At 40.3% G+C, this 27,622-nt stretch overlaps 1 protein-coding gene across 7 annotated transcripts in view; it reads right to left on the bottom strand.

The window, feature by feature from the left end:
- Positions 1-27,622, bottom strand: part of ELMO1 (engulfment and cell motility 1) — a 413,918-nt gene that overhangs the window by 108,973 nt on the left and 277,323 nt on the right. For all 7 annotated transcript variants that reach the window (XM_037890049.2, XM_043540597.1, XM_043540593.1 and 4 more), the window contains one exon: positions 22,931-23,067. In XM_037890049.2, coding sequence (XP_037745977.1) covers positions 22,931-23,067 — 137 coding nt within the window. The remainder of the gene's footprint in view (positions 1-22,930; positions 23,068-27,622) is intronic.

The following is a 27,622-nucleotide window of genomic DNA, read 5'->3' as shown; positions in this document are numbered from 1 at the left end:
GAACATCGGGTTTAAAGAACAGAGCAACCAAAATCCACAAAATGGTGAATATTCCTCTTCACAGCGGTTAGATTTTCAGGTCAGTGAATTTTGATATAAAGTATTGGGCACAGTCTGGTGATAATGACACTTGACCTTAGGACTTGAAATATCAAATGTTTATCTTAAAAAGCAACTCTAGAATGTGATTTAGGTTTGTAAAGGCCATACACAAGGGCAGTTTTTTATCCATCACCAAAAAACAAAACAAAACCCACAAACCAGCCCTGCAGCTCTCTGCAACCTTTAAATCTAGTCATCTCAAATATATACCATATATAATGGTGATTCCAGAACTATAGATCAATTATACATCAAGCCATTGCATAACAAATAGCTGAAGAATTCAGACCATCAGCTCCAGCATTTCTACAGGTAATATTCTAAGCATAAAATTACAATGCCAATTTGTAACACCAATTTGGGGTGTTACAAAATCTGAAACTTCGCCTCTCTGGGTGTTACAAGCCAAACTTCTACACTTGGGTTTTTGGATTCAACCAACTATATAATTTTGTCCAATGCCAAAATACTTAACCACCTTGTTGAGAAGGACTTCCATATATGTTAATCAAGTTAAATTTTTCCTTCTTTTACTCTCTCTGCTTTGAACACATTTGGCCAGCACAGAAGTAATCTTATACTGCTGTACCCTGATGCCAACAATGGTCTACGAGGCATCTGGCTTTAGCTGCTCCCCTAACACTCACTTCACTAATGACAAAGACTGAATTTACCTCTGATGCAGAGAGTCCAACTCCAAGAGCACCCTTTAAGGTTCTCTATTAGCATGAGGAGTAGTGAGCAGCATACAAGGGTGCTATTGATGCATTGATGGTGTTGCAACCAAGGGGAATAAAATAGATCTTTGCTGCCTGCTACTCACCCTCTCCCTCACACATGTATAAAACTGAATACTTGGCAGGAAGTGTGTATAAGGGTAAATGCTAGCAGAAATATCAACTGCTCAGTATTTTGTTATGCTCATCTTCTATTGGAACATGTTGATGTGACCTCTACTTGGTCACATAAAATAATAAAAGGATGATTTATTTGGGTCATTTGCTTTTTATATTTTTAAGAGTAGATACGAAAACAAAAGGAGAAAATAATTTAATAAAATGCTCCCAGAAGTGTCTGTGCTAAAATAATGACTCTGGAGCTGCCATGCTTCATTGTGTAAATAATCATGTATGTGTTTTTAATATGTTAATTACATAAATAGGTACTTTGGAACGATCTAAAGAGGAGATTATTCACCCCAGAGACTGCAGCAGTTTGTGTGTCAGTGCATCTGCCATGCAGGCACATTAAATCTGTTCACCCAAAAGTCTCACTTTTTTTGTTGAAAGGGGAAAAAAGTTACTAGTGTGAGAATTTTTATTACCCTGAAAACGCAGTCGTAAGTATTAATCTGATACAACATTAAGAACAGTGGGCCAGAGAACATCACTGAACACCTTATAACTTCTACAGGCCTTGTATGTATTTATATGAGCAGCTTTGGAAAAAATAGCCTTTTGATTTACTTTTTGTTAAAATTTGAACATTTTCTATCCTCTGCATTTAAAAGCAACAATCACATGTACAGCAGACGTTGGAGAAATTATATTAGTATGATTATGAACATTTCATTAATAAATTTATATCCTTCCATAGTGCCTTTCATCAGAGGATTTACCACCAATGAAGCCTCATCAGACCCTTACAAGGTAGGTAAATATCAGAACATACATGTAGAAGAGGGGTAAACTGAGGCATAGAAAGGTGATGGGGCTTTTCCAAGACTAAACATACTGGCAGAGCTGAGAATAGAACCCAGAAGTCCTGATGACTAGTATCTTGTTCAACCATTAAATAACACTGGCTGTCTAGAACAGCTCAAACTACCCTACAAATCTATCTGCCTTCCCCCAACCTTGGGAACAAAATGTATGCAAACATAGGCTGAATAGAAAATAATGCAATTCACTGTTTATTACTTGCTTGCTTCCTTAAATTGACAATATTGAGGGAAAAGTTTTGCACTGACAATATGAATAAAAAATGGTCAGACAGGGCAATACCTAATTACCTAATAAGCAAATATGCTCTATTTTTCAGACTACCCCCAGCATAGCAACATTCATGTATATGTATGTGTAAATGTGCATGCTTGCACACAAACACATATGCACACGTGTTGTGTACACACATGAATGCAACACATTGCACATACATATACATGAGTGTTGCTCTCTGCACTCACACAGTAGCTTCTTTTTTACATTGCTTGTTGTATCCGTGTTTTAAATGGAAGTTCCAACCAAGCTAGATGGACTGGGGGAACATCAGGAGGAAAAGCTTCAGACTCTCCACTTTGGAAACCAAGAGAAATGGAGGGGCACTGTCCTGATTAACAAATCAACAACAAAGACACCTGTGAAGGGAAAAACTTAACAACCTAATTTGATTTCACAGAATTTAAATATATATTATAAAAATAATGAACGACAATCTCTGAAGACCCAGAGGAGATTCTGAAGCTCTGACAGTGGCAACCTACATAATACCCGCCTTCCCGACATACCCTTAGCAAAAAAAATGAAAAATGCCCTATTCCCTTTGTTTTAGGGAAAGAGTAAGCAACTTCCCACCTTCCATTTTGCCTTGCAAATACAACTGTTGACTGAGCAGACTAACTATACTCCATTTTTATTCAGGACTAAAGTTTTTATGGGTATAGTATTCCACCTGCTTCAAAACATTTCGAGTGACTACCGAAACTGTTCCCTCTCTTAAGACTAATAGGAAGGACCAGCTGTTGGAAAGCACTCACTGAACCTCCTCTCCAACAAACATGTCTCACCATTCAGCCCACGCACCAAGCCCAACTGTGCGTGTGTGTTCTGGCTCATTTTGTCAAGGCTATCCCATCTGCTCTGAACTTCCTTCCAGTTAATGAGTCTTCCTCTAACTGATCTTCCGAATGCATTTTACTTCTCTCTTAATCATCCACATACTAAACATGCCATCAACACTGCAGCATCACCGTGCCTGCCATCACAGAGGCAAACCCCACCCTGCAATTCACTCCTCTTAAATCAAGCTTTCCCTCAAAGCATAAAGAATGTGGCTCTTTAGAAGATGCACACTGTATTCGCAGCCCCAGGCATTGCCTGTCAGCTGTGTCATGTGACTATTTGCCGATATGAGCTTCCTCAGCGAGAATTTTTATTTTAATTCAGATGATAATGGTTCTGTTGGCAAAGCAGCAAGGAGCCCATTACAACCACCCTGCCTTCAGTTGCTGTTCCTGACTGAAAACGCAGGCATCAAAAATTAAAAGAGCACTTGCAGGGATCTAATTTAATATCATCTGTTTTCTAGGAAGATTGTGCTCACCGCTCTGTGGGTGTTTTGTTGTTACAACTTTTTTCATCCTTTCCTATGTACATAGTAGCGTATGCATGCCAGAACAGCTCTTTGAGAGGCACTGTAAAATCAAGTTTTGTTAACCAATAAATTTCACCTAAGCACTATATCAAAGATCTCTCAACTCAGAAGGAAAAATACCAAAACTGTTGGGCCTCCTAAGGTTGATTTCAATTGACTTTTTTAAAAGAACAGTACTCTCTAGATTTTCCATAACAGTGCTAGATATTCAAGACCCAATAAAGAGACCAAACACCCCAATTTTACCTGGAAAGTCTTGGTTCTCCAAATGATGTCACAGTGTCCCAGGAATTTTCATTGGGACATCTTCATCGATCAGCTTATCTGGGAATTGTATAACTACAAAATGTACGTTCAAGACACATTTGCTGCACCACTATCAAATGTACTGTATACCCTTTTCACTCTCATCAGGTGGAAAGTGTTTACTGCACGATTGTTCAAAGCAAAAGCTTGTCAGAAATGAGCCAGGCAATGACACTGCAACATAGGTCTGATGACTCAATGACCTGAGCCTAGTCAGTCAAAACCCTCTTTCTGGTACTTCAGAGAGATAACAGAGGAGAGAGAAGGTGGACACCTGACAGTTACTCTGGCCCTCTGTGATCATCTGTACAGTCACCAGAACCATAGACCGGAGGAAAGTCAGAGCGAGAGAGAGAGAGAGAACACTCAGCTCTTTTTAAAAAACCTATTCTTTGCTCTAAGTAGAGTCTCTCCAACTCAGATGCAGCAAATCAACGAAAGCAACTAGAATGCAGAGAATCTGAATATTTTGTTACCCTAAAAAACAACATAATGGAACTGTGCTGGCGTATGATTGTGAAAATGCAGCTATCTGAATACCAAAGCATTTTACCAGAGTCGGCAGGCATGATGATCTTAGTGAAACAGACACAAAAAGGTCAAGGCCACACAGAATCAGTGGCAAAGTGGGAGCAGACCCAGGTTTTCTTCCTCCAGGTTCAGTTCCCTGTAGATTAGAACCCAAGCGTATTTACAGCACTTGGTCAGTATCTTTTTATCTGTTATATTTCCACTTTATGCTGTGTAGGGCTGCTTTAAATCCATCAGTGCCTTCATTTCTAAACATTTCAGAATTGGGAGAAAAATGATTTTGAAGAGATTTCAGTCTTCCTTAACTGCTCAGGGGGATATTTTCAAAGCCATATGCAGGGAGTATGCCACGTGACTCCCATTCATGTTAAAATTAGAGCCACCAAAATAAACCCCATATGCTGCTTTGAAAATGTACCTTGGTGTGTCCACAGAAAATTTCTGCAGCTTGATGGAACCTGCACATTTTCTTCTGCCTGTTTTTCTTTCTCCAGCCCATGAATATATTTTTAGCAGCTCTTAATTTTCTCCCCGGTAATACTTTGCACCGTTTTGAAAAATTACGTGCTGCTGCTCTGACTCCTGAGCAGCCCCGTTATTCTAATGGTCAGTTTAATAGGTACAGTATTTGCTTTTAAAATGTATAGCTTCCAAAACCACCCCTCTCTGAAATAGCAACAACTGGTTGATCCTGCCACCCTCACTGATCCGAGCTAGCCCCAAGGATCTGCTCCTGCAGCCCTTAGTCGCTTGAGTAGTCCCACCTACTCAGGCCAGGTGTGTTCACAGTCTGCAGGCATCAGGCTTCACAATGCATTAACAGAGTGAGGTTCAGCTAGATCGAGTCCCTGTCTCCCTTTGCATTTGCAATACCTTATTTGCACCCACAGTCGGGTCACCAAGAGATGGAAGTGCTCAGATTTCAAGGCCCCAATCCTGCAACCAAAACGTGTGCCCACGTCGACTCTCATTGAGAACAATGGGGCTGTTTATGGCATTTGCAGGATCCAGTTGCAGGATTGGGGTAGTTGTGAGTGTAACTGACCCCAGCATGTTTTGGTGGTAACAGCAAGAATTGCATACACTGCACTTACACACGTGTGTAAATACTCATAAATATTAGATTTGTCATGTACAACTGTAATCTTCACCGTCATTTAAAAATAGAGAAAAACATTTTAACTTAATTTTTCATTTGACAGCTCAAGTTCTCTAATCTTTCCTGCTTGTGGCTGCTATGCATGAAGGATAATGTAGTGAAAGATTATATGACTGCCATCTCTTAGCTTTCTCCTCATCCTCCTCTTTGCTCTCCAAATCCCAACATATTATCACTTTGCCAGTTTATAACAAAAATCCGTCTGACTCTGCATCTATCAACTTCATTATTTACCTATCATTTAAAAGCAAAGGGGAAAAACCAGTATGTATGCCAGACTTTCTGTCTTCTGAACCTCAGATGGAGATGATTCTTGAAGACGAGAAAGAACTATAAGAAGGAAGAGCAGATGCCCCAAATTATCTCTCCTTGTCTTGATCCACAGCATCGACAACACCTGAAGAACAAGGAAGCAGAACTGAACTGGGGGAAGGATCCTGACTCAAAGAAATTCAGCCAGTAAGACTGGTGAAACGTGGTGAGACACACTTTACTTTGCATTCACTTTAGCTTGTTAAGTAGGAATTTGTTGTGTTTTTACTTTTATTTTCCTATAATCAATTTTGACTTTTATGCCTCATTACTTGTAGTCACTTAAAATCTCTCTTTTGTAGGTAATAAACTTGTTTTATTGTTTTATCTAAACCAATGCGTTTGGATTGAAGTGTTTGGGAAATTCCATTTGGGATAACAGGATTTGAGCATATCATTTTCTATTAATAAAATGACAGACTTTATATGAGCCTTGTATTGTCCAGGAGAGAGCTGGGAAGTACAAGATGTACATTTCTGGGGGGAAGTCTGAGACTGGGAATTTGCTGGTGTTGCTCTGCAATGTAATTCATGGAGTACTATAGCACTCATACAATATAATTGGGAGGAACTTACTTGCTGCAGGCTGTGTGAGCAGACCAGGCGTGGTAGCTCTCACAGCAAAGTAGCGTAAGAGGCACCCTCTGTTGGAGAACTGGGGGCACACAGCTATCCATTGGCCCAGATTAGACCCTGGGTAATGTCACACCAACTTTTACCATACATGTGCTATATAAGTCTCCTATTTTAAGTGTAAGTGAAAACTGATCTCAGATATCACCATACAGTAACTTGGATATGCTGATATTCTAATGGTGACTACTGTATCAGGTAGAACCTTCTCTAGAGCCTGACCAGGAATTTTTGGACAGACCTTTTCTTGTTGTTGGAAAATGCTGATTTGTGAAAACAAACTTTTTGTGAACATCTATCAGTTTTGTCAAAACCTTCATTAGGAAGGTTTCTCAGGTCCTTGATAGAATTTCTCATCAAAGCCAGACAAAGACCCCAGAAGAAGAGGCCAGTAGTAAGGGCACACACTGGATCAGGCAGAGCAAGCCCTTGAACCCGGGTCTTCCATGTGAGTGCCCTAACCACTGAGCTATTCTGGAGTGGGGGTCTTGCTCTCTTCCCTCCCCCCATCACATGAGGAATGAAAAATTCTGAAACCTTGACACTTTTCACAACCTATAATTCTTGTTATCTGGCCAGCTCTACTCTTCTTATCTTCTTTAACGTTTGACAAATTACATGGTATTGGGTCATTCTATTTTTTTCTGCCTCATACTTGGTTTTAAATAAACAGTGATTATTTATGTATATTTCATATTGGACAATGAAACATGTGGCTTGTAAATGTGTCGATCTCCAAAAGAGGAAGCCACTTCTAAGCATAGCCAGCATGCAAATTGTATAATTAACTCAGCAAAAATTAAATTAAACTACTGCCAGTCCCCCAATTTGAATTTGATTATTGTATGTCCTCAGGATGGTGGCGTAGCAGAAAACTAATGAGAAAGTCCTGGCTATCGTAAAATCAACAACAGATATGGAAGTGTTACTATAGTACTAAAAATCAAGAAGCGTAGAGAAGGAAATTAGAATCACCAAATTCTTTCACATGGTAATAACTAAAGCAAATTGAGCAGCTACAAAACATTCTGTTCTTTATAGATTAAAGGCAACAAGGCAAAGAAAAGCATACGAGTGCAACAAAGTTTTGTACAGAGATTTTCATTTTTAAAAACACAGTAAACTACTCCCAACAGGTTTTCTCTAGCTGGTACCCATTCACACTGTGCGCATGTTGCGTGCGTCTGAGGTTTATCCACTCGCTCAGTAGCAAAATTCTTGTCCTCAAACAAACATAGTTGGCTAGTACAGTGCATGTGGAATTGGGTGGGAAAAAAAACGTGATTTCTTCATTATTAAAAGGTATTGTTTTTATTCGTACATGTAAAGGACACTTTACTTGGTCAAGTGCCCCGGTTCATAGTTAGGAAGAGGAAATTGTAATGTTTGCTTGATCTTGTGCATGTCTTTTAACTTAAATAATGCCCTTCAGTTTCCTTTCAGTAATGAAAATACATAGCTGCCAGCAGTCCCAGTTGTTCAGAACCCAGGGACTGTGGCTGTTGCTACAGCCTGAGGGATAGTTTTGCCTCCTATCACAAGAGGCCATTGAGCAGAGTAGTAAATAGACAGAATGAGAGTACCTATTGGGTGGTGGTGGAAAGAATCAGTTTGGCAGGGATAGCTGGAATATGGGACTTGGCCCTCCTCAGCAGAGAAATTGAGGAAAAAGCCACAGGTTGTGAGAAAAGTCCTACCATTCTTCCCTCCTCCTGCCCCCACCACCTGAATGAGCAGTAGCTGCAAAAGGACCTCTCTTAGCCCCTCAAGATGACAGCCACAGACAGGGATAAGTCTGTTGGGGGCAAGGGGTCATGGGGAGAGAAAGGATAAAGGGAGTCTCCAATGGAACAGAAAAGCATCTGAATTTCTGAGTGTTTGTTCTGAATCCCATTTTGGAAGTTCCTCAATCACTATTTATGTGTATTTTTTATAAAATTACAAAATGGAGTTCAATAGGGAGGAGGAGTTACGAGTCTGAGCATTCAGATGAAAAGTAACCTAAAATCCACCAGAATGGGTGCACAGCTCTTTGGCAGCTTCCATACGCTGGCTTAGCTGGAGAAGAATTCTTGGAAAAGAATTTTAAAATGTTGGCAACTATGAAATTGCCCTCTTTATTGCATACTTCTGTGTTTGCAAAAATTATGATGTTCCAGAATCCCATTTGGTGTTTTTCAGACACTCTTCTAACTTATGAAGTAGGCTGTCCTAAAGTAAGTTTTAGATGGTAACTAATATGCTCACACCATACAGGGGTAAACTGGCTTTCCAATTTCCCTAGGACATTTGGTCAAGCACAACAGGACAAACACTTATTCTTATAAAACGTGCCAGGGGATTTTGAATATCCATACAGAGCAGGCATAGTCCTGGTTTATAAGGCCCTACCACAAGGACCCATGTTAACAGCAGGGCAAAGGAAGGAGTGCTGAGTTAGTCCTGTTGCGACCTGAAGATTAAAGCACTCTAGGGACAGCTACAAGTGGAGTTGAGGGTGTGATTCCCAGCTCGCGTCAGACATACTTGCACTAGCTCTCATGGAGCTCTTGCGGAACTGGTGCACTAAAAATAGCAGGGTAACCATGGTAACACTGACAGGCAGTGGTGAGCGGTAGCACTGGTTAGCCACCCAGAGTACAAACTCAACCGGACCCCGCAGGTATGTACTCAGGGTGGCTAGCCCATGCTACTGTGGCTAGACTACTATTGTTAGAGCACTAGCTCAATGAGAGGTAGTGTGAGTATGTCTATGCGTGCTGGCAATCACAGCCCTAAGACCCAGTGTAGATGTAGCTTAAGATACACCTTCAGAGTGAATCATGTCACAATGCAGTTCAAACCATGTATGGAAGCTATTTCCCTAGACACTTGTGACCCAGGGACCTCGATGCCAACTGGCAACAGGCATAAGGGATATATAAGGGTTACAGGAATCCCCTGGGTCTGGTACCTACATTTTAGTTCACCCAAAGGGATCAAGTGAGATCTCTAATAAGTCTGTGTCACATTGGTCATCAATCTCACTGCAAAACACATGTACAGAGGTCATGGTAGTAGGAGTTATGTCTGTACTCTGAAAATTATGTTCTTCAGGTCTGTGTCTAGGGCCTGGTCACCAACAAATGTGAAAAACAGGTTTTCTTTCAGGCAAGAAATGTTTATCTGTCTGTGCACATGTAAATTAAGCATTATATCGTTCACAATGGGCCTCCACTCATAAATCTGAAGCAAATGCTAACCAAGGATTGTGAAATCTTCAAAGAGAGGGATTTAACAGGACAAGGTGAACAGCAGGAGTCATCCTGTTTAGGGTTATACAATGAACTTTGGAAACTATAATGGATACATATGAACTACTAGGCAGTCCTTAAAGCTGTGAGGACAAGGTGTTAGTGGGCTTGATCTTATGAGAAGGGGGATCTCAACCAAATTGATTGAAAATGATAGGGAAAGAACTTGGGGTAAGCTTTCTTGTAAGAGGTAGAGGAATACCTCGTTAATTAAGTTTAGTTTCTAGCAAGTGAGTTATGATTTTGTTTTATCTGTAACCATTTGTTTCCAATATTCATAGTCACTATCACTTGAATCTCTGTTCTTTGACGATAAACATATATTTATAGTGAAAACAAAAATAAGTGCTATGTATACAGCAGTGCTCTAAAATTGCAATGTACTGTTCCTTGGGAATAGCAGGCCTGGTAATTCTGTGTTTAGGTGGATAAGGGGCTGAACACTATAGGGAACACTCAGAGGATGCAGGGGTTGGTGTGCCCCTATTGCTAACCTATACAGAGAGAGAGAGAGGCCTTTCGAGGCCAGGAAGACAGTGCTTGTGTTGCCAGAGGCTGGTGGTTTCAGGGAGCTGATCCATAGCAAGCACAAGACAAGTACAAGATTTCCTCATGCTACGGGCAGATGGTGGTGAAGTGCCTCACAATACTGTGTACCCTGGGAAGTGTCACAATACTTCAGTTCCTTCCAGTAGTAGCCTACCAGCCTAAAATCCTTGATGCAAGTAGAGACCATGAGCATTTCAGTTTTCATAGTCATGTTGTTACTGTCCCTAAATGACGCAGAAAGTTCTTTAATCAGAGATTCTGGTTTCTATTCCAGTGATATTAACAATGGGATTGATATTCATTTCTGTACTGCCTCCAGTCTCCAAGGCAATTTGCCCATGTGACTTCAAATTATTTGTCCAATGCTGCAGTCACGACTTGCACAATGTTACATTTATCAGGTATTTCCCACTGACAGGTCTATTTCAGCTTCGTGCCAGGACATGGTTGCAACTCTGAAGACCTCAAGGAATTTTGACTGAAAAGAAATCCCATTGATAATCTCTCTCTTTATTGTTGGCATTTTTAAGAAGGCTTTTAAGTTTTGTGGGAAAGGAGAGATAGAAGGGGACACATGATACCCCACAGCCCTCAATATATGGTTTTTCTCTTCAGTGATAAAGCTTCAGAGCTGAACTCTTTTACAATTGCACATCAGCTTTGCCACCCCTAACAATGCCTAGCCCTAAAATGTTCATTAGCTCACGTTTTCAACAGTACAAAAATTAAGCTTCCTGCAGTAAGTACACACTGATTGCCCCCCAATCAGAAGAAGTTGTTTTGGGGGGGAGGGAGGGAATTGGGGCGGAGCGGAGGATGATTCTGGCAAAACATTCAAGCTGGTTTTAACTTACTGTGATTACCATTTTAAGAAAGTCACCATTCACTAGCTGTTACCACTGACATATCTGAGCAACAGCATACCCAGGCTTCCCCTTGTTCTCTCATCAGTGGTGAGCAGGGAACTTCCCCTAGTGAATAGGGGGCTTACCCATCAGCTTCTGCTGAATTTAAGGTTTAATTAAAAAAAAAAAAGTCTAGTATTCTAGTTGTGAAAAAAGCTTTCTGAATGTGAACTCATGCAGTACTGGCTTTCTGAGACCGCAGGTAATTAGACTGAATCAGTGAGGAGATGTGAACAACTCCCATTTTGCTCACTGGGTTAACTCATCTCTCACTCACCATGTCTCTATCCTCCAGCAGGCTACACTCATTTGTCTTTATCACTTTGAAGGCTCACCAACTCTGCTTACCCTGGTGCAGTGAGTAGTCTAGATCATCTGACTGGTGACCTGATGCACATTTTGTCAAACACAGGGCTGTTATCTCCTGTTCTAATAACAGTGGGAAACGGCAGTATCTCTAATTGGTAAAGGTTGGCTTTTTAATGGCAACTGCTGTATTTGATCAAGACAACATACGACATGTAAATTTCAGACGACAAACAAGGACACTTGTGTAAGGACAAAAAGAAAATCTTGCTTTGTTTAAAAGAAAAAGCCATCTGAATGATTTTCACTCCCTCTCTTCAACCACAGTGCTATTTAGATTACAATTACTTAAAGTGAGCCAATAATAATTTGAGTTCCTCTGCTACTCTAAGACAGGCTATAAAAATCTCATTGTCAGCTACATCATTCATCATGATAACCTCATTTCAACTGAAACAAAATCTCAGACGTCATTGCCCCCCTCCCCTTTTTTTTATTCGCCTATAATAAGGTCTACAGTCTAGGGAGCTTTCAGGCTGAACCATGCATTGTGATTTACAAAATGAAAATCTGGAATTATACGCTCACTGACATTTACATCAGTAGCAATTCATGCAGCAAAAAGCCATATGCCATGCACCTCTGATTTAACCAAATTATGGAAACATACATTAGAAAGAAGAAATACAAATTCAAAGATGAGGGGGGTTCTCAGGGTTTGATTTTTATCAGCACTTTAAACAGAGAATCACAGGGGCAATATCACAACATATTTTGTTTGGGTGACAGGTTATATCATTTCACTGACTGACTGGGACAGCCTGCATGAAAGTAACAGAACTTCTTCCAGTGCCAAACATTTGTACAGAGAGTACAAAAAAGCACAGTTAGTAGTTCACAGTACAATCACCCTATTGAAAGCTAAGGGTGGTTTATTGGCCCTATTTGCACCCACAGTGATGAAAATGAAGAGTGCTTTGAAAACACGAAGAGCCAACAGGTTTTTAAATGGCCACCTACAGGGTGTTAAAGCAGACCTGTATGAGATCTACAGTAATAAATGGTCTTAATTAGGGAATGAAAGAGCGGAATCCATTCAGTCAGGGGAGTCCAGGCTTTTAGAAAAGGAGACCCATCAGAAGTTTGCAAATATTCAACAGAACTCTTATGTTTAGTCTGAGCTGTGTTGCATGATAGAGAGAAAGGGGAAGCTAAGGATAGACCACTGTAATTCTTATTAGAAAATGAATAATAAACCACCACTGTAAAATAAAATAAGAAACTAAGCAGCAGGATGAAATAAATCTAAGACACTGCATATCAAGAGCAAAGATTTTATTTTATTTACCTAGATGCTTTGATTGTAATGAATGTTTTGTCGACCCACACCCTTTTGTTCCCTCCCTAGAGGGCATTCATCCACCTCAGAGGGCAGAGGTGATACATCGGGAGCCGGGGGGGTGTGGGGAGAGGAGAGGGGATGCCGGGTCAAGTTCCACCACAGCCGCTGCCGGGGTGGGAAGAAGGGGCGTGGCCAGAGCTGGCGCAGAAGGGGCAGGACCAGAGCCTCTTCTGGCCACGCTGGGACACTGCCCACTGCAGCGCAGCAGCTGCCTGGGAGAGTGCCTGGCTGCCCCCTGCACAGGCTCGACTTCTGGGGCCAGCGGCCGAGCAACCTGGAGCCCTCCCTCCTCCCTGGCATGCTTGCAATGAGCCCCTGTCCCTGGAAGCTGAGCCTGGGCAGGAAGCGGACAGCCACTGCCGCCCCTCCTCACCAGACTCTCTCCAAGGTAGCTGGCTATGCTGCATGGAGCAAAGAACGGGAGTGGGTCCGTCCCACTCCCTGCCCAGGCCTGGCTGCCAGGGAGGGCAGCCAAACGTGCTGAGGGAGAGCCGGCACAGCCAGAGGACAGAGCACCCCCCCCCTCCCCCTGCACAGGTAACGTAGGGTGGGGAGGGGGCAGGAACAGCCTGGGGGCCCCAGGCTGGGTGGGAGGAGGAGACATGTGGGGACGTCACATGTCCTCCCCTTTAGCTGGTGCCTCCCCCCACAGCATGGGGAGGCACCAGTCGTCTATGCCTGAGGGCCTGTCTACACTTCAGCGCTACACTGGTGCAGCTGTGCTCCTGTAGTGTTTAGTGAAGACGCTATCTACTCCGACAGGAGAGCATAGGTAATCCACTTCCACACCCTGAGCGACGAAGGTATACCAACGTAAGTTTGTAGTGTAGACCAGAGCTCAGTCTTCTCCTCATGCAAAATCACCTTTTCAGTGGAATACAATTTTTGATTTTTAAAAAACAACAACAATATGTAATAACCCAAGTACTACCTTGTTCTCTCTCTGCACTTCCTATTTGCCATATAATTGAAAGGTGAACTGGAAAGCAAAATAAAAGTGAAAAACTGGCCTCATTGAAGTCAATAGCAAAACTGCCATTGATTTCAATGGGGCAGGATTTCACCCTTAAAATGTTTTCCCCGTAACAATTCCTTCCTGATAAAGACCTACGTGATTATTTCAGTGTATCCTCTCCCACCCTGCTACAATCACATTAGAAATATAAAGCCCTCTCTTACCACTGGAGGACCTTGGCAAGGCCTTTGGATTACATAGAATAAGGGGCCACACAAATCTGTAGCCTGAGCTTTATTCTTAGCTCCTTACCCTGATAAAATGATTCACGTGGCTGTACTTTACAACTGCACGGAGCTCCCATGAATTCAATGGAACTCCATGCAGAGGTCACATAACGTTCTGCCTCCATGGATAATTTTACAGGATTACTGAATTGATCAGCATCCCACTTACTGCACAGCTCCAGTTATAGCCTGATGTGACACCACTATTTTAGGAAGGTCTTCCAAAGATTACAGAGCCACCTGGCAAAGACAAGGAAGTGACAACATGATATTTTCAGTGTAAAAGCTAGACTTTAAAAAAAAAAAAAAAAAAAAGTTATGAGCTTGCCTTTGCATATTATAGAGGGCAGAAACGAGCCAGCAGTTTTTTTTCTTATTGCTTCAAAGGAGGGCTGTCAAGCGATTAAAAAAATTAATCGCGATTAATCGCACTGTTAAACAATAATACAATACCATTTATTTAAATATTTTGGATGTTTTCTACATTTTCAAATATATTAACTTCAATTACAATACAGAGTACAAAGTGTACAATGCTCACTTTATATTTACTTTTTTATTACAAGTATTTGCACTGTAAGAAAACCAAAAGAAATAGTATTTTCAATTAACCTAATACGTACTGTAGTGCGATCTCTTTATCATGAAAGTTGAACTTACAAATATAGAATTATGTGCAAAAAAAACTGCATTCAAAAATAACATATTGTAAAATTTTAGAGCCTGCAAGTCCACTCAGTCCTACTTCTTGTTCAGCCAGCCGCTCAGACAAATAGTTTGTTTGCATTAGCAGGAGATAATCCTGCCCACTTCTTGTTTACAATATCACCTGAAAGTGATAACAGGTGTTCTCATGTCACTGTTGTAGCCGGCGTCGCAAGATATTTACGTGCCAGATGCCCTAAAGGTTCATATGTCCCTTCATGCTTCAACCAACATTCCAGGGGACATACTGATGACGGGTTCTGCTCACTAACAATCCAAAGCAGTACGGACCAATGCATGTTCATTTTCATTATCTGAGTCAGATGCCACCAGCAGAAGGTTGATTTTCTTTTTTGGTTGTTCGGGTTCTGTAATTTTCGCATCAGAGTGTTGCTCTTTTAAGACTTCTGAAAGCATGCTCCACACCTCATCCTTCTCAGATTTTGGAAGGCACTTCAGAGTCTTAAACCTTGTGTCAAGTGCTGTAGCTATCTTTAGAAATCTCCCATTTGTACTTTCTTTGCGTTTTGTCAAATCTGCAGAAAAAGTGTTCTTAAAATGAACAACATGTGCTGGGTCATCATCTGGAGACTGCTAGAATGTGAAATATATGGCAGAAGGCAGGTAAAACAGAGCAGGGGACATACATTTCTCCTCCAAGGAGTTCAGTCACAAATTTAATTAATGCATTATTTTTTTAAAGAGCGTCATCAGCATGGAAGCATGTCCTTGGAATGGTGGCCGAAGCATGAAGGGGCATATGAATGTTTAGCATTATCTAGCATGTAAATACCTTGCAATGCCAGCTACAAAAGTGACATGCAAATGCCTGTTCTCGGTTTCTGGTGACTTCGTAAATAAGAGGGCAGCATTATCTCCTGTAAATGCAAACAAACTTGTTTGTCTTAGCGATTGGTTGAAGAAGAAGTAGGACTCAGTGGACTTGTAGGCTGTGAAGTTTTACATTGTTTTGATTTTGAGTGCAGTTATGTAACAAAAATAAAATCTACATTTGGAAGTTGCACTTTCACAACAAAGATTTCACTACATTACTTGTATGACGTGAATTGAAATATACTATTTCTTTTGTTTATCATTTTTACAGTGCAAATATTTGTAATAAAAAATAATATACACTTTGATTTCAATTACACAGAATACAATATATATGAAAATGTAGAAAAACATCCAAAATATTTAATAAATTTCAATTCATACTCTATTTTTTAACAGTGATTAAAACTGCAATTAATTGCGATTAATTTTTTTAATCACAATTAATTTTTTTGAGTTAATCATGTGAGTTAACTGCGATTAATCAACAGCCCTACTTCAAAGTTCAATTTAAATGCTTACCATCTCATAAAACCCAACTAAATTAACTGTTTTTTTAAAAACAGGAATGCATTCTTTACAATATTAGTTCAGGCTGGGGTTTTCAAAAGGGCCTAAAGGAGTTAGGTTGAAGAGGATGAAAAACGTTATCTACGGGACAAGTGCCTTTGATCTGAACAACCCCAAATTTTCAGGTAAGAATGTTGAAATTTTAATCTGATTTTTGCATTCTGACCCATCTGTAGATACAAGACTGCATCTTCTCTACTTAACCTCCTGGTGCCTCTTGCAGTAATTGTCTTGGTTTGGCAATATAGTGGGATACTGATGTAGATCAGAAAGATATAGATAAACACAGATGAAGTTATATACCAAAGCCATTTTAAAATTAATAGCTGATGAAGAATACATTTGCTAAATGGATAAATTTCCAGTGCACTAAAAGGGCAGATTTAATAGAATATTGACCAGATGCAAGAAGAAATTTCTTAAATGAATAGATTTACCACATAACATACCAAAGTGCACAGTTTAAAACAGCAAAGCCCTTTTAAACCAATGGGTGCTAATGGAATAGACCTGATAACCTCACTGCACCCAACAGGTTTCTACTATTCTTGAATAGTAGTTTTCAATTAAAAAACTCATGCTTTCTATATATGCCATACAGTAGACTTGTAAAATGAGTTATAATTGCCAAGTGTTTCGCTAACTTCATGCACTGCACAATTAATAACAATATATTCATAGCAATTATCTGTTTCCAGTAAAAATGAATAGAGTGCTAATAGCCTCAGGTGGGTTAATTTAATTTGCACTAATCTGCTGGAGACTGAGATATACAACATTTATTCTACAGGAGAATTATTCATTTGCAGTATCTCCGACCAATATAAACAAAGAATTACCAAATGAAATTCTAATAAGGCTAACAGAAGGGTATAATCATTCAGCTATCCCAACATTTTCCCTAGTTAGATGCAAACACTTCATTTCTAAAGTCAACCCAGAAGAAATTACATTCACTGCTTCACAAATGTTGAAGTGCCCATAAGAAAACAATTAACACTTTTGTGAACATCTGTGAAGAGCTACTTAGCACACCGCTACTAAAAAGAAAAGCATGGTCTGCACACTGGATTTTACTTTTCACTTTTATTTTTCCATTACCTATTTTTTCCCTTTCAGGTGGCACTGCAGGTCCTTTAATGTTCCCTTTCTCTTTTACCTGTCTCCCCAACCCTCATCACGGTACCTCTTTCTGGCTGTCCATTAAGCGACTGGTTTCCCTCAGCAAAGGATATAAGCAGTTACTGTGATTCAGGACCTTTGAGGGTCCTGGTAAATAGATTGCAACCAGTTGGGGCTGCTCCATAAATCTAGCGGCAGTGTGATGCAGTGGATTGGGCAACGGGTAGGTCTATACCTCATTCTGCTATTGGCTTCCTGTGTGATCTTGGGCAACTCAGACCTAAAGAAGAGCTCCAATAAAAGATATTACCTCACCCATCTTGTCTCTCTTGAGCAAGTCACTGATATCCTTTTGCCTGTGTTCCCTATATATAAAATGGGGATAATACTTAGCTAACTCTGAACAAAACATGCTAAGTATTATTTCTACCAGTAGAGGGAATCACTTGAGAGTGATACAGGACACTTTCTCCTCTTTTTTCAGTGTTTTGTGCTGCCCCGTGGGAACAGAGTGAATGTGAATTTGAACTTAATGTTAAGTGGCATTTAGAAGGCGTGGTCAGTTCTTGTTGTTATACTCATGAAACTGGAATTCACCAAAAAGTCCAAAATAAAGCCCAGATTTCAGACAAAGTCTGTGAGCTCCACACAGTTTGTCATCATTCCAACCACACACTGTACCACCTTCTTGCCAGAGGATGCCTCAAGGCAGGTGACTGAGTGCTTGGTGCAGTGGCTCCAGGCTGACGACTTCACTCTCCCTGGACAGCCCCCATAGTCCCTACTTTCAAACGGTATTTGAAAATACTCTTTTCCCAAGTGTTCTCTATTCATCACAAGTAATGCTGGACCAAAAAAAATTTGCCTCCCTCAGTACATTGCTTACATAATTATTCAGTTTTAAATCCTGCTCTTGAACAATTAGTCATATTCTAAACCTGCCCTGGAGTAATTAATTATACATTCTAACTATGCCCACAACATGAAGTCACTAGAGAATCTGAGAAAGAACAGCATAGTCCTTTCAAATCCTCACCAAGCAGAGAAACAATATTTTTCATTTTTTATATTGTGCTCATTGTCTTTTCTGTTATCTTGTCATAGAACAAGGAAAAATGTTCAGAGTGTTGGAGTGTATCACCAATAAATGTCTTTTGTGGTCATCAAATGCCTCAGCGCTTGCTTTGGTATTTAATTACAGGATTCACAAAAGATATGTATTGCTTTTATCTGCTGCCAGTGTGAATGTTACCTATTAAATTTACTATTGACCAACACAGAGCACTGTTTGTTATATGTATGCAATATGTCTCATATAATTTATGTATGTTCTTAATATAATCTCACAAATGATCAATTTATGCCCCATTCCTGCACTGGGATCTAGTACCATGGACTGCCGTTGCCAGTGAGACATTCCAATAAAGTCACCGGGACTCCTCATGGATACACAGGTCTAGGGCCTTATTGTGGTTCGCCTACAAGCAATAGCTAGGAAGATGTATCTGTCTTGTACAGTAATTTGAAATTACAGTTTTAATTGAACTTTGCAAAGTTTATAGCATATAGCTTTAATTGGCAATGAAAATATATCTTCAGTATCTGAGAAGGATGACCTCAAATGACTACATGGTAAAATGTATGAATTATATTTCTGCAATGAGGGAAAACCTTGACAATAAGACATCTTAACTCTCTAGTTTTTTTTAAAAAAGCTATAGGTTTAGTAATTTATTAGATTCCCTCCTGCAGCAGTTGCTTCAATCAAAGCAGGAGCTGTAAGAACTTTAAAAGCTTTGGATTTTGGTGGTCCATGGCTTTATCTTGGGAAGGACATTTTGTCAGCCTTCTTGAAATGATATAGTCTACACCTTCATTACCACTAGAAAATCTTAAATGTGAATACACTACAATAGATTTACTCCTTAGAGCTGTACTATGAATTTTCTTGACTACCTGGGTGCTGTGGTTTCTGCAAGACAGAGACTTTTGTATATTTATTGAGTGAGAACCATTTGAGGTCAACAGTAAGTCCAGGAAGACTCAGGATTTACAATTCCAATTGAACAAGAAGCTGCCAAGAAGCCTTAAGTAGAGCAGTCTGATGGATGAATGTTCATGCAAGACAACCAGACAGGTCCCTTTGAAATGCTGAACAGTCTGAGTCTGAGTCACTGCAAATGGTTACAGTAGTTTAATACTTTGAGAAAGTGTTTATATTTAAGAATAAAAATAGTTGATTTATAGCCTCACCAGATTTTCAGGGTGAAAACCAGGATTCTTGTCCTGAGGGAGAAAAGTTCACATTCTATGGTTTTACTGGGGATGACAGAGATTTGAACAGGAGATTCTGACATGCTAGTCACAGTTGAGTCAGGAGCCACCGACTTACATTTAGGCTCGCCGCTCTCAGAAGTCCCTAGAATCTCATACTCAACATGGATGTGACTCTGTGTGTGGAGGAGGACTGGCCTCAAGGGGCTGCTCACAGGGAGACTTCATGGAGGCTGCAATGGTGACATTATCATATGACAGACATGGGGGTGATCCATGAGGTGCATATGCACTCACCTATTCTGCTGTCAAATTCACCCGCTCACATGGCCAACTGCTCCTTCAGATGACCAGTGAATGCAGGGGGTTTACAAAAACCAGGATGGTGTGACCCTGTTTACTACTCACTGCTGGGGTGCCTCCATGTGGCTTATCTGGGGATTAGCTCTCAACTGGTTTGACACCCCCTTCTTTGGTTGCTTGCCCCGTAGAGAGAGAGAGAGAGAGAGAGAGAGAGAGAGAGAGTGTGTCTCTCTCGCTCTCTCTCTGGACTCCAGTTACTAGTTTTTGCAGTGAAGACACAGTCTCTGATGAGATGGGCAACAAAGGGCCAATCAACACAAGCTGTTGTGATGTGGTAGGTTTATGTGATCACCAAACATCTTTTACATAGGACACCAAACAGCCATCTCTCATTTAGTCCCTATTAAGCTAAATGTAAACCTGCACCCTGTTGATGAAAGGTTCTGTATTCCATTACCAATCCCTTGGACTAATTCATTGCCCCCTAGTTCACCCACATTAATCTCAGACCCGTCAGTAAAACTGAGACACAACCTTTCCCTGTACCAATATACAACATGTATGATTACGTACAGCTAGGAAAGATTATTATATTTACAAAGGCACAAACCATGCCGTACTTTTACAAACAACAGCTGATGACATAGCATGCTAAAGGCTCTTTGATCACCTGTGCACTCCAAAACCAGACATATTTCAAATAAAGTGGAGTTTTTTCCATTTGCATGTCTAACTACATCTTAATTTTTCTACAATACCCACCAGATATGAATAATGTAAGCCCTAAAGTATGTCATAAAGGCACAATATAAGTTTAGCTGCCTGACTGAATTATTCTATACAGACTTCTACCTTTATATTAAGACTCTGAAAAAAGGTTACAGTTATATCGGCAACATCCCTCTTCTTTAAGATATGAGGAACATGAGAGTTTCTTTCTAATGCATGCAAGTGTAATAGCCAGGGCTGACAAGAAGTTTAATGAGGGAGCGTTTAAAAGAAAAAGCATGAGATCTTACATATGTCTTTGAAAACACACAACAGAATTCTTCAAACAGTATGCTGCTGTTAAAAAAGCTTTAAAATTAATGAACAGTGGTGGAATCTCCCCAGCATTGCGTGCAGTGGCTGGATTTCACCACTGAAATAAAGTCTTTATCTATGGTTTACTGAGACCTTAAGAATAGACTAAGGAACCAACGGGAAAATAGTGGGGAGTTCCCAACTATTCAACTTTTAGCAATACTAACCTTTCTATGGTGTGAGAGGTGGAGAATAAGTCTCCAAATGTGCACACAAGCTAGGTTGTAAAACCTCTTAATACCTACAGAATGTTCAATTTACTTTGATTAATCAAAATTTAAATTAATAGAGCTATCCCTTCTTCATTATGATTAAAGATCACAGAGTAGCTCTCAAGCAGAAATGTTAGGTTCCAAGAGCCTTACTCCAGTATACTGAGTTTCCAACTGAGCTTCGGGGAAAAAGAATTCCACATCTCAAGTGATTAACAAACAGTATGAAAGCGGTACTTTCCGACATTACCAGGACGATAAAAGTTATTCTAACTAAAAACTGATCTTAAGACTTATGAAGATAGAAAGTGAGGAGAAGCAATTTGTCATGTATGACAACAAACTGCGTCCTTTGTACTGTCTCCAAAGAGGCACTCATCTGTAAAAGAAAGGGCTAAAAGATCCTATCCTTTTAAAATTTTAAATAGTACATTAGAACAGAAAGGCAACAGCTCTTGGTCTTCCAAAGAACCCTAGAGCAATGTATAATACTGAAAAATAAATCTATTAAGTTTCATCCTCCACTGAATCTTTATGGGGACTGTCTGTCGTCAGAAATGGGACTGCCCTATTACACTAATCCACTAGGATAACTAGTTGCATATTCTCAGTTCGGTGTGAAGGCAATTATATACCAAATCCTTATTGGGCTGGGATGATAATATAGCTTCAGTGATCAACATCCATTCATGCACTTGTTAAATACAGTCACTTATTTTGATGACCTCTTTAAAAGTGTTGGCATCTTTATACATGTGAGTTAAATTTTCAAACTATCCAGCGAATTGTCTTGCCAATGTATTTTTGGGTAGTAAATAACTTTACCTCTTGGCCAGTAAACTACACACAAGACTAGTGTGCTTTTTTATGGGCATCCCTTCCTCCTTTTGCCAGAGCATATGTCCTCTGTATCTAAAAGATGGCCAGTCAACACTGTGTCATGAAGATCCACCACTACTTCATCTAGGGAACACTGTTTTTCCTCACTTGAGCAGCCAACCCTCTTTCAGCTACATTTCAGTTTGGCATTAGGCATGAAGCATCCAAGTCTAATGCCAATAGGACTCTGTGTATTGAACACTGGAGCTGTTAGAAGCTCCAGTATTCATTCTCCATCAACTTCTCTATTCCCAGCCTTGGGCAAGGGTATCAAGAGCACGTCCAACGGGCCAGCAAGTCTGGTTGGAATATAGAATTCCAGACATCAGTGTTCAAATCTCTTCTAATAAGTCTTAACACTGCAAGCTTTGTTACTTCAAACTCCAGTGGCTGACATGCATAACACTTAAAGTTCCAGCAGGATCATGTCCACTCTTGAATATTTTACCACTTCAGCACTCAGGTCATCCAAATGAAATTAAAGGATGCACAAAATTATCACTGTTGTACTCTCCCTGCATTATTTACAACCTTGAAGGCTGCAGCCCTTCAGAATGGTATTAACAATATAAAAAGGTAAAGTTTCCCCTCAAGCCAGGTTTATTGCATTTATCTTCAGAGTCTGCAGTGTAACACAACTTTAAAAGGTCAGAAAGCCTCCACAGACCCTCCCATCCACTGCTCTTTGGTTTCTCAATGTTGACATGCAAGGAATTTACATAGGAGAAACCCAGGAGAGAAGTAAGTGGGAGAGGAATGTATAAATCCCTTGGGCCTCAGTTAAGAGCACACATCCATGTCTTAGAACTACTGTCAACTAATTTCCCCTCTCTTGCCTTGTTGAAGTCTTCAGAGGTTGCCCTCATTTCCTTCCACGTCTTATTCAACAGCTGGATGCAGATGCAGAAAAACTCCTCAAATGATCTGTCATGCGTGAAGAACATGGGGTGGAAATCATTGCAGGTCTCACTGGCTAAAGATGTAAGAGAAGGGGAAAATAAAATATTAACAGGCAGGACCCAAACTGGAAAAAAACACCCGCATCTGGAAAATACGGTAATTCCTAGGAACTGTATTTCTAACCAGGATAGAGGTGTAAACACACCACTTTGGAAAGCCAGCCCTGGTCTGCAATGTAAAAGTGAATGAGACACATATAGAACCTCTTTGCAGGAAAGGGCAACTAGATGCTTGCCTGGATGGTCTCTCAGAGGTGACGGCAAGTTGTTTGTGCAGAGCTTTACCGTCCAGGCTAGGATGAAGAAAGGCATAGACAAAACTCCAAGCCTAGTCATCAAAAGAAGAACCTACCCCTCTGTTAGCAGTATGTACACCAAAGCTATGCTGACTGAGAAGTGGACACTGAACCCAAGCAGTAAGAGGATACAAAACCATCGTCTGATCAAAGAACAAGCTCTGCTAGCAGTAGCTGATGAGTTCCCGTTTTCTGTGGCGGGATGCCACAGAGGTATCAGAGAAAGTGATTTTCTATGTGAAAGTGTAGAGATGTTTAAATATATACACCTAAAATAAATGTTAACAAACAGCTAAACAGAGTCCTGTTCCACATATCGACAAAGTTTTTTCTAAAGGCGAGACTGAATACAAACACTCTCTGTACAATTCTCTTCAACCCTAAAGTCAAGCATACGTTTAAAAACAAAAGAAAAAAAGAGAGAAGAGAAGGCCTGTGAGACACAAAAAGGAAGAAGATATTCTGCCCAAAGAGGTTGTCCTCTCCAGTAGGACTTACTGAGTTATGGCCAGATTTTCAGAATCTGAGGGCAATGGCAGCTGCTGGGAGTTGAGCACTTTTGAAAAACTGGCCACTGGTGACCAATTGCCCCAAAGGACATTTTACCACCTATGCTGCTGCAATTGATGCAGTTTCCGTCACCATGCTGCTTGCCAGCATCACAAAGACTATCGGGTAGTCTGAGCCCATCCTTGATACATCCATCCTTCATCTCAATTAACCTTAGCTCTCCTCCACATCAGCTAATTAACCTTAGCTTTCCTCCACATCAACAGCCTCCTAATCTTCCTCATTAGCAACTCACAGACTTTTAGAGCAGCAACCTCACCTACCGTCAGGAACAAAGGAGTAGTCACAAGCAGCCTATGTGACATATTACTAGAACAGTAACATCACGTACCCTTTGGGCAAACTGCTTCCCAACCTGCGCTCTCACACATGCCTCACTATCCTTAGTAACCTCTTCCTCCAGATTAAATTTGCCAGATTAGACATGAAAACTCTTTGGGGGTATCCAGACAGAACTATCTGACTGAGAGATCCTCAATGATGAGGAACACATGCCCCTTCTCCTGAGCCTGCTACAGCCCCATGGGAGTGATGCCTCTTTTTGAAACCTGTCTTTCTGTTTGGTATGTATAATTACCTTTGCCATGGCAGTTGCTGCTGCTATAGGAGCACATTGTGCATGGAATTACTTAGTGCCTCAAAGAAAAAGGGTCTCTGATCTTTCCTGAGGTGCAACATTCCAATTATGGAGGCAAAACTCTGAAGCTTAATAGCACACATGAAGTTTAATTGTAATGTCAGATCAAAATATAATCAATTTCTTGGCTATAGAGCTAGGGACGGAGTTAATTTAGGAGTTCAGGTCTCATTCCAATCAAATGAAATCCATTCATTTCCAAGGCTGTGTAGTCAAGGGCAAATTGGTCAAGGCAGCAGCTCAGTTTATGAGTAAGGCCTCCATCCCTTAAAAAAATAAAATGCCAGCGGCCTGGTTTTCAGAGCACCTTCAGCTTCCCTTCATTTCAATTGGAGTCACGAGTGCCCAGCATTTCCAATTATCAGGCCTTCAGCCTGTAATAACGGCAGTGGCACAAAAGAACAGGTTTCTCAGAGCGTGCTTGTCCTTAAATCATAAAATATTATAACGATGAGGAGAAATAAAATGTCAGGCAGAAGAATGCAGTCAGTGCCGTGGCTGTGTAAATCAGATCATGAAACAAGGCAGTAACCATGAGGTATGCTGGCCTCTCTAATCCTTCTCAGAGCCCAGGCTAATCACAGTTCCTTCTTGTTTAAAAATAAATACATCAATAAATCAAAATTAATGTGAAATTTATGGATCCTCAGAAACTTGATCATCAATTCCCAGGCATGCTCTTCATATTAAGTACCAAGCTGTATTCTTATTTTGATTGTTTAAAAAAAAATAAAAATAAAAATTGGGGAGGCCAATGCTTTTCTAACTAGTCAACAGACTGCAACTTTCCTGCATCTGTTCAACTCAGAGAAAGAGTAAAAATAATTCCTCTCAATCCAAATGGGGCAACTCAACTCGATCAGAAGACCAGAGCCAATATGTCTTAAACCATGCTAATCCCAACTAACCAGGCTCAAAATTCAGAACTGCATCATAAAGAGGTACCTCAAAATTTCCATAGACATCCAGATGGTAGAAAAAATTCCACGCTGAACTTCAGTAACACTTTTGTTTGTCTGGAAAACGACTCTTCCATGAAACTGAATAATTTTACATTCTTGAATCAAATATTATTATTAATATTATTGTAGTGTCTAAAAGCTCCAACCAAAATCACAGCCCATTTTACTAAATGCTGTATAAGTGCATAGTAAAAGAGAATCCATACTCCAAAGAGCTTTAAACCTAAATGGACAAGACAGACAACGGATGAGAGAAAGGCAACATTATTATCCCCACTGCACAGATCGAGAACTGAGGCACAGAGAGATTATGTGAGCTGGTCAAAGTCACAGAACAGGGTGTTTGCAGCAGAAGCAGAAACTCTACCCATATCTTGAATCCCCGGCTGAATGTTTTCACCACAAGGCCATCTTTTTCTCTGAGGAGTGGTCAAATTTAGAGAGTGGTCAATATTACTATGTAATATTTTGCACAGCTCTAAGTGGCAAGTTAAAACTGAGGTTCACTGTCAGACCAATTTGGGGAACATTGTATGGAGCCTACTTGTAATATTCCTGACGTTAGGCACAGCACTGTGAAACACATTTCCATTAGCAGGAACTAGCCAAATTTATTATTAAATAAAAACACACAAACATAAGGCTACAGCTCAGGGACTTAAATCATCATGGTTACTTATCCTTGTTGAATGTTAATATTATGCCTTATAATAATGTTTCTCTGAGACCTCCTTTGAAAGACAAATCAGAAGAAAAATCTGGTCTGTATAAATCAGGCTGAGAATTTGCTAAATTCTCCTTTCCTAGCAAAATTCTTATACCTACTTCTCTGAACTGGAGCTTTGTGTGCCACCTAATGGGATTCAAGTAATCCTTCAAACTTTTAGTTCCTCTCTGAGCATGACTTCAGGAAAGGAAGTGAAGCTAATTTACTGATCAGAAATGGCACCTGACACAAGATAGCTAATTTCTGGAAGGCAATATTTTAATGCATGCTTTTTTCAGAGATTTACCCAAGTACATGTTGGCTATTCTAAGAGACTTTTAGGCTTCCCAGATTACTCATATTTTAAATAGATTTGTTATGTTACCTTTTGTTTCCCCTCTCTGGGAAGAAAATAACAGGAAAAATGAAAAAAAAAAAAAACTTGTCCCTCGCCTCCCTTCCCCTCCCTATTTCTGGAACCCCTTTTCTCATCAGAGAAAGAAACAAAATCAGGGCAGGGTTCTTCCTCATGGCACTAAGAATAGGTTGATCTCTGCATGTTCACATCAGCCTGCTCTTGGAACGACAGTGTGTACAGTATGTTCTGATTAGTGACTGACATGGAGACCAATACAGATTTAAATTTCAAAGTGGGTATAGATTACAAGAAGTTCTCCATCCAAGACAGTTCCTGCAAAGGATGAGTGAGCCAGTCCAACTGGCTGGAGTGTCAGCTTTTCACAATTCACAAGCGTGAATCTAAGGCTGCTAGTTGAGCAGAAGGTGATCTGCTATTGCACTGATATATGTAAGTTATATGGTTACCAATTCAACATACAGGTTTTGGGGAAAAAAAAATCTGACCGAACCTCTTCCCCTCTCTTCAAAAAATTCCCAGTACTCCTCCCCCTTGAAAAAACAAACCACCAGAAGTTTTTAATTATTATTGTTTTTAGCAATACTGGAAAAGTAATAGAAAGAAAAACAAAGAAAGAAGCAGGCACTGACAGAGCAGCAGAGCCTAATGCTAGGGCACTGGATTCACACTCAGAAGACTTAGGTTCTATTCCTGGTGCTGCTGCTGGCCTGTTTATGGACTGTGGGCAAGTCACTCACCCTCCACACCCCCATGCCTCAGCTTCCCCATTGTAAAATGGGGATAATGATAGTTACCTCCTCTGTAAAGTACTTTTGAGATCTACAAATGAAAAATTCTACATAAAAACTAGATATTAATATTACTACTACTACTACTACTACTACATGAAAAATGAGCTTTAAAAATGAGAAACATATAGGCCATTACTTTCAAAATCAGCTCATGATTTTGGGTGCCCAATTTGGGACATCTTTAAGGGGCCTGTTTTCCAGAAGGCAGTTGTTAGCACTTTCAAAAGG

This window comes from Chelonia mydas, chromosome 2 (assembly GCF_015237465.2).
Source record: "Chelonia mydas isolate rCheMyd1 chromosome 2, rCheMyd1.pri.v2, whole genome shotgun sequence".
NCBI lineage: Eukaryota > Metazoa > Chordata > Testudines > Cheloniidae > Chelonia > Chelonia mydas.
The sequence above is the reverse complement of the archived record's forward strand: the minus strand, read 5'-3'. Positions and strand labels throughout refer to the sequence as shown.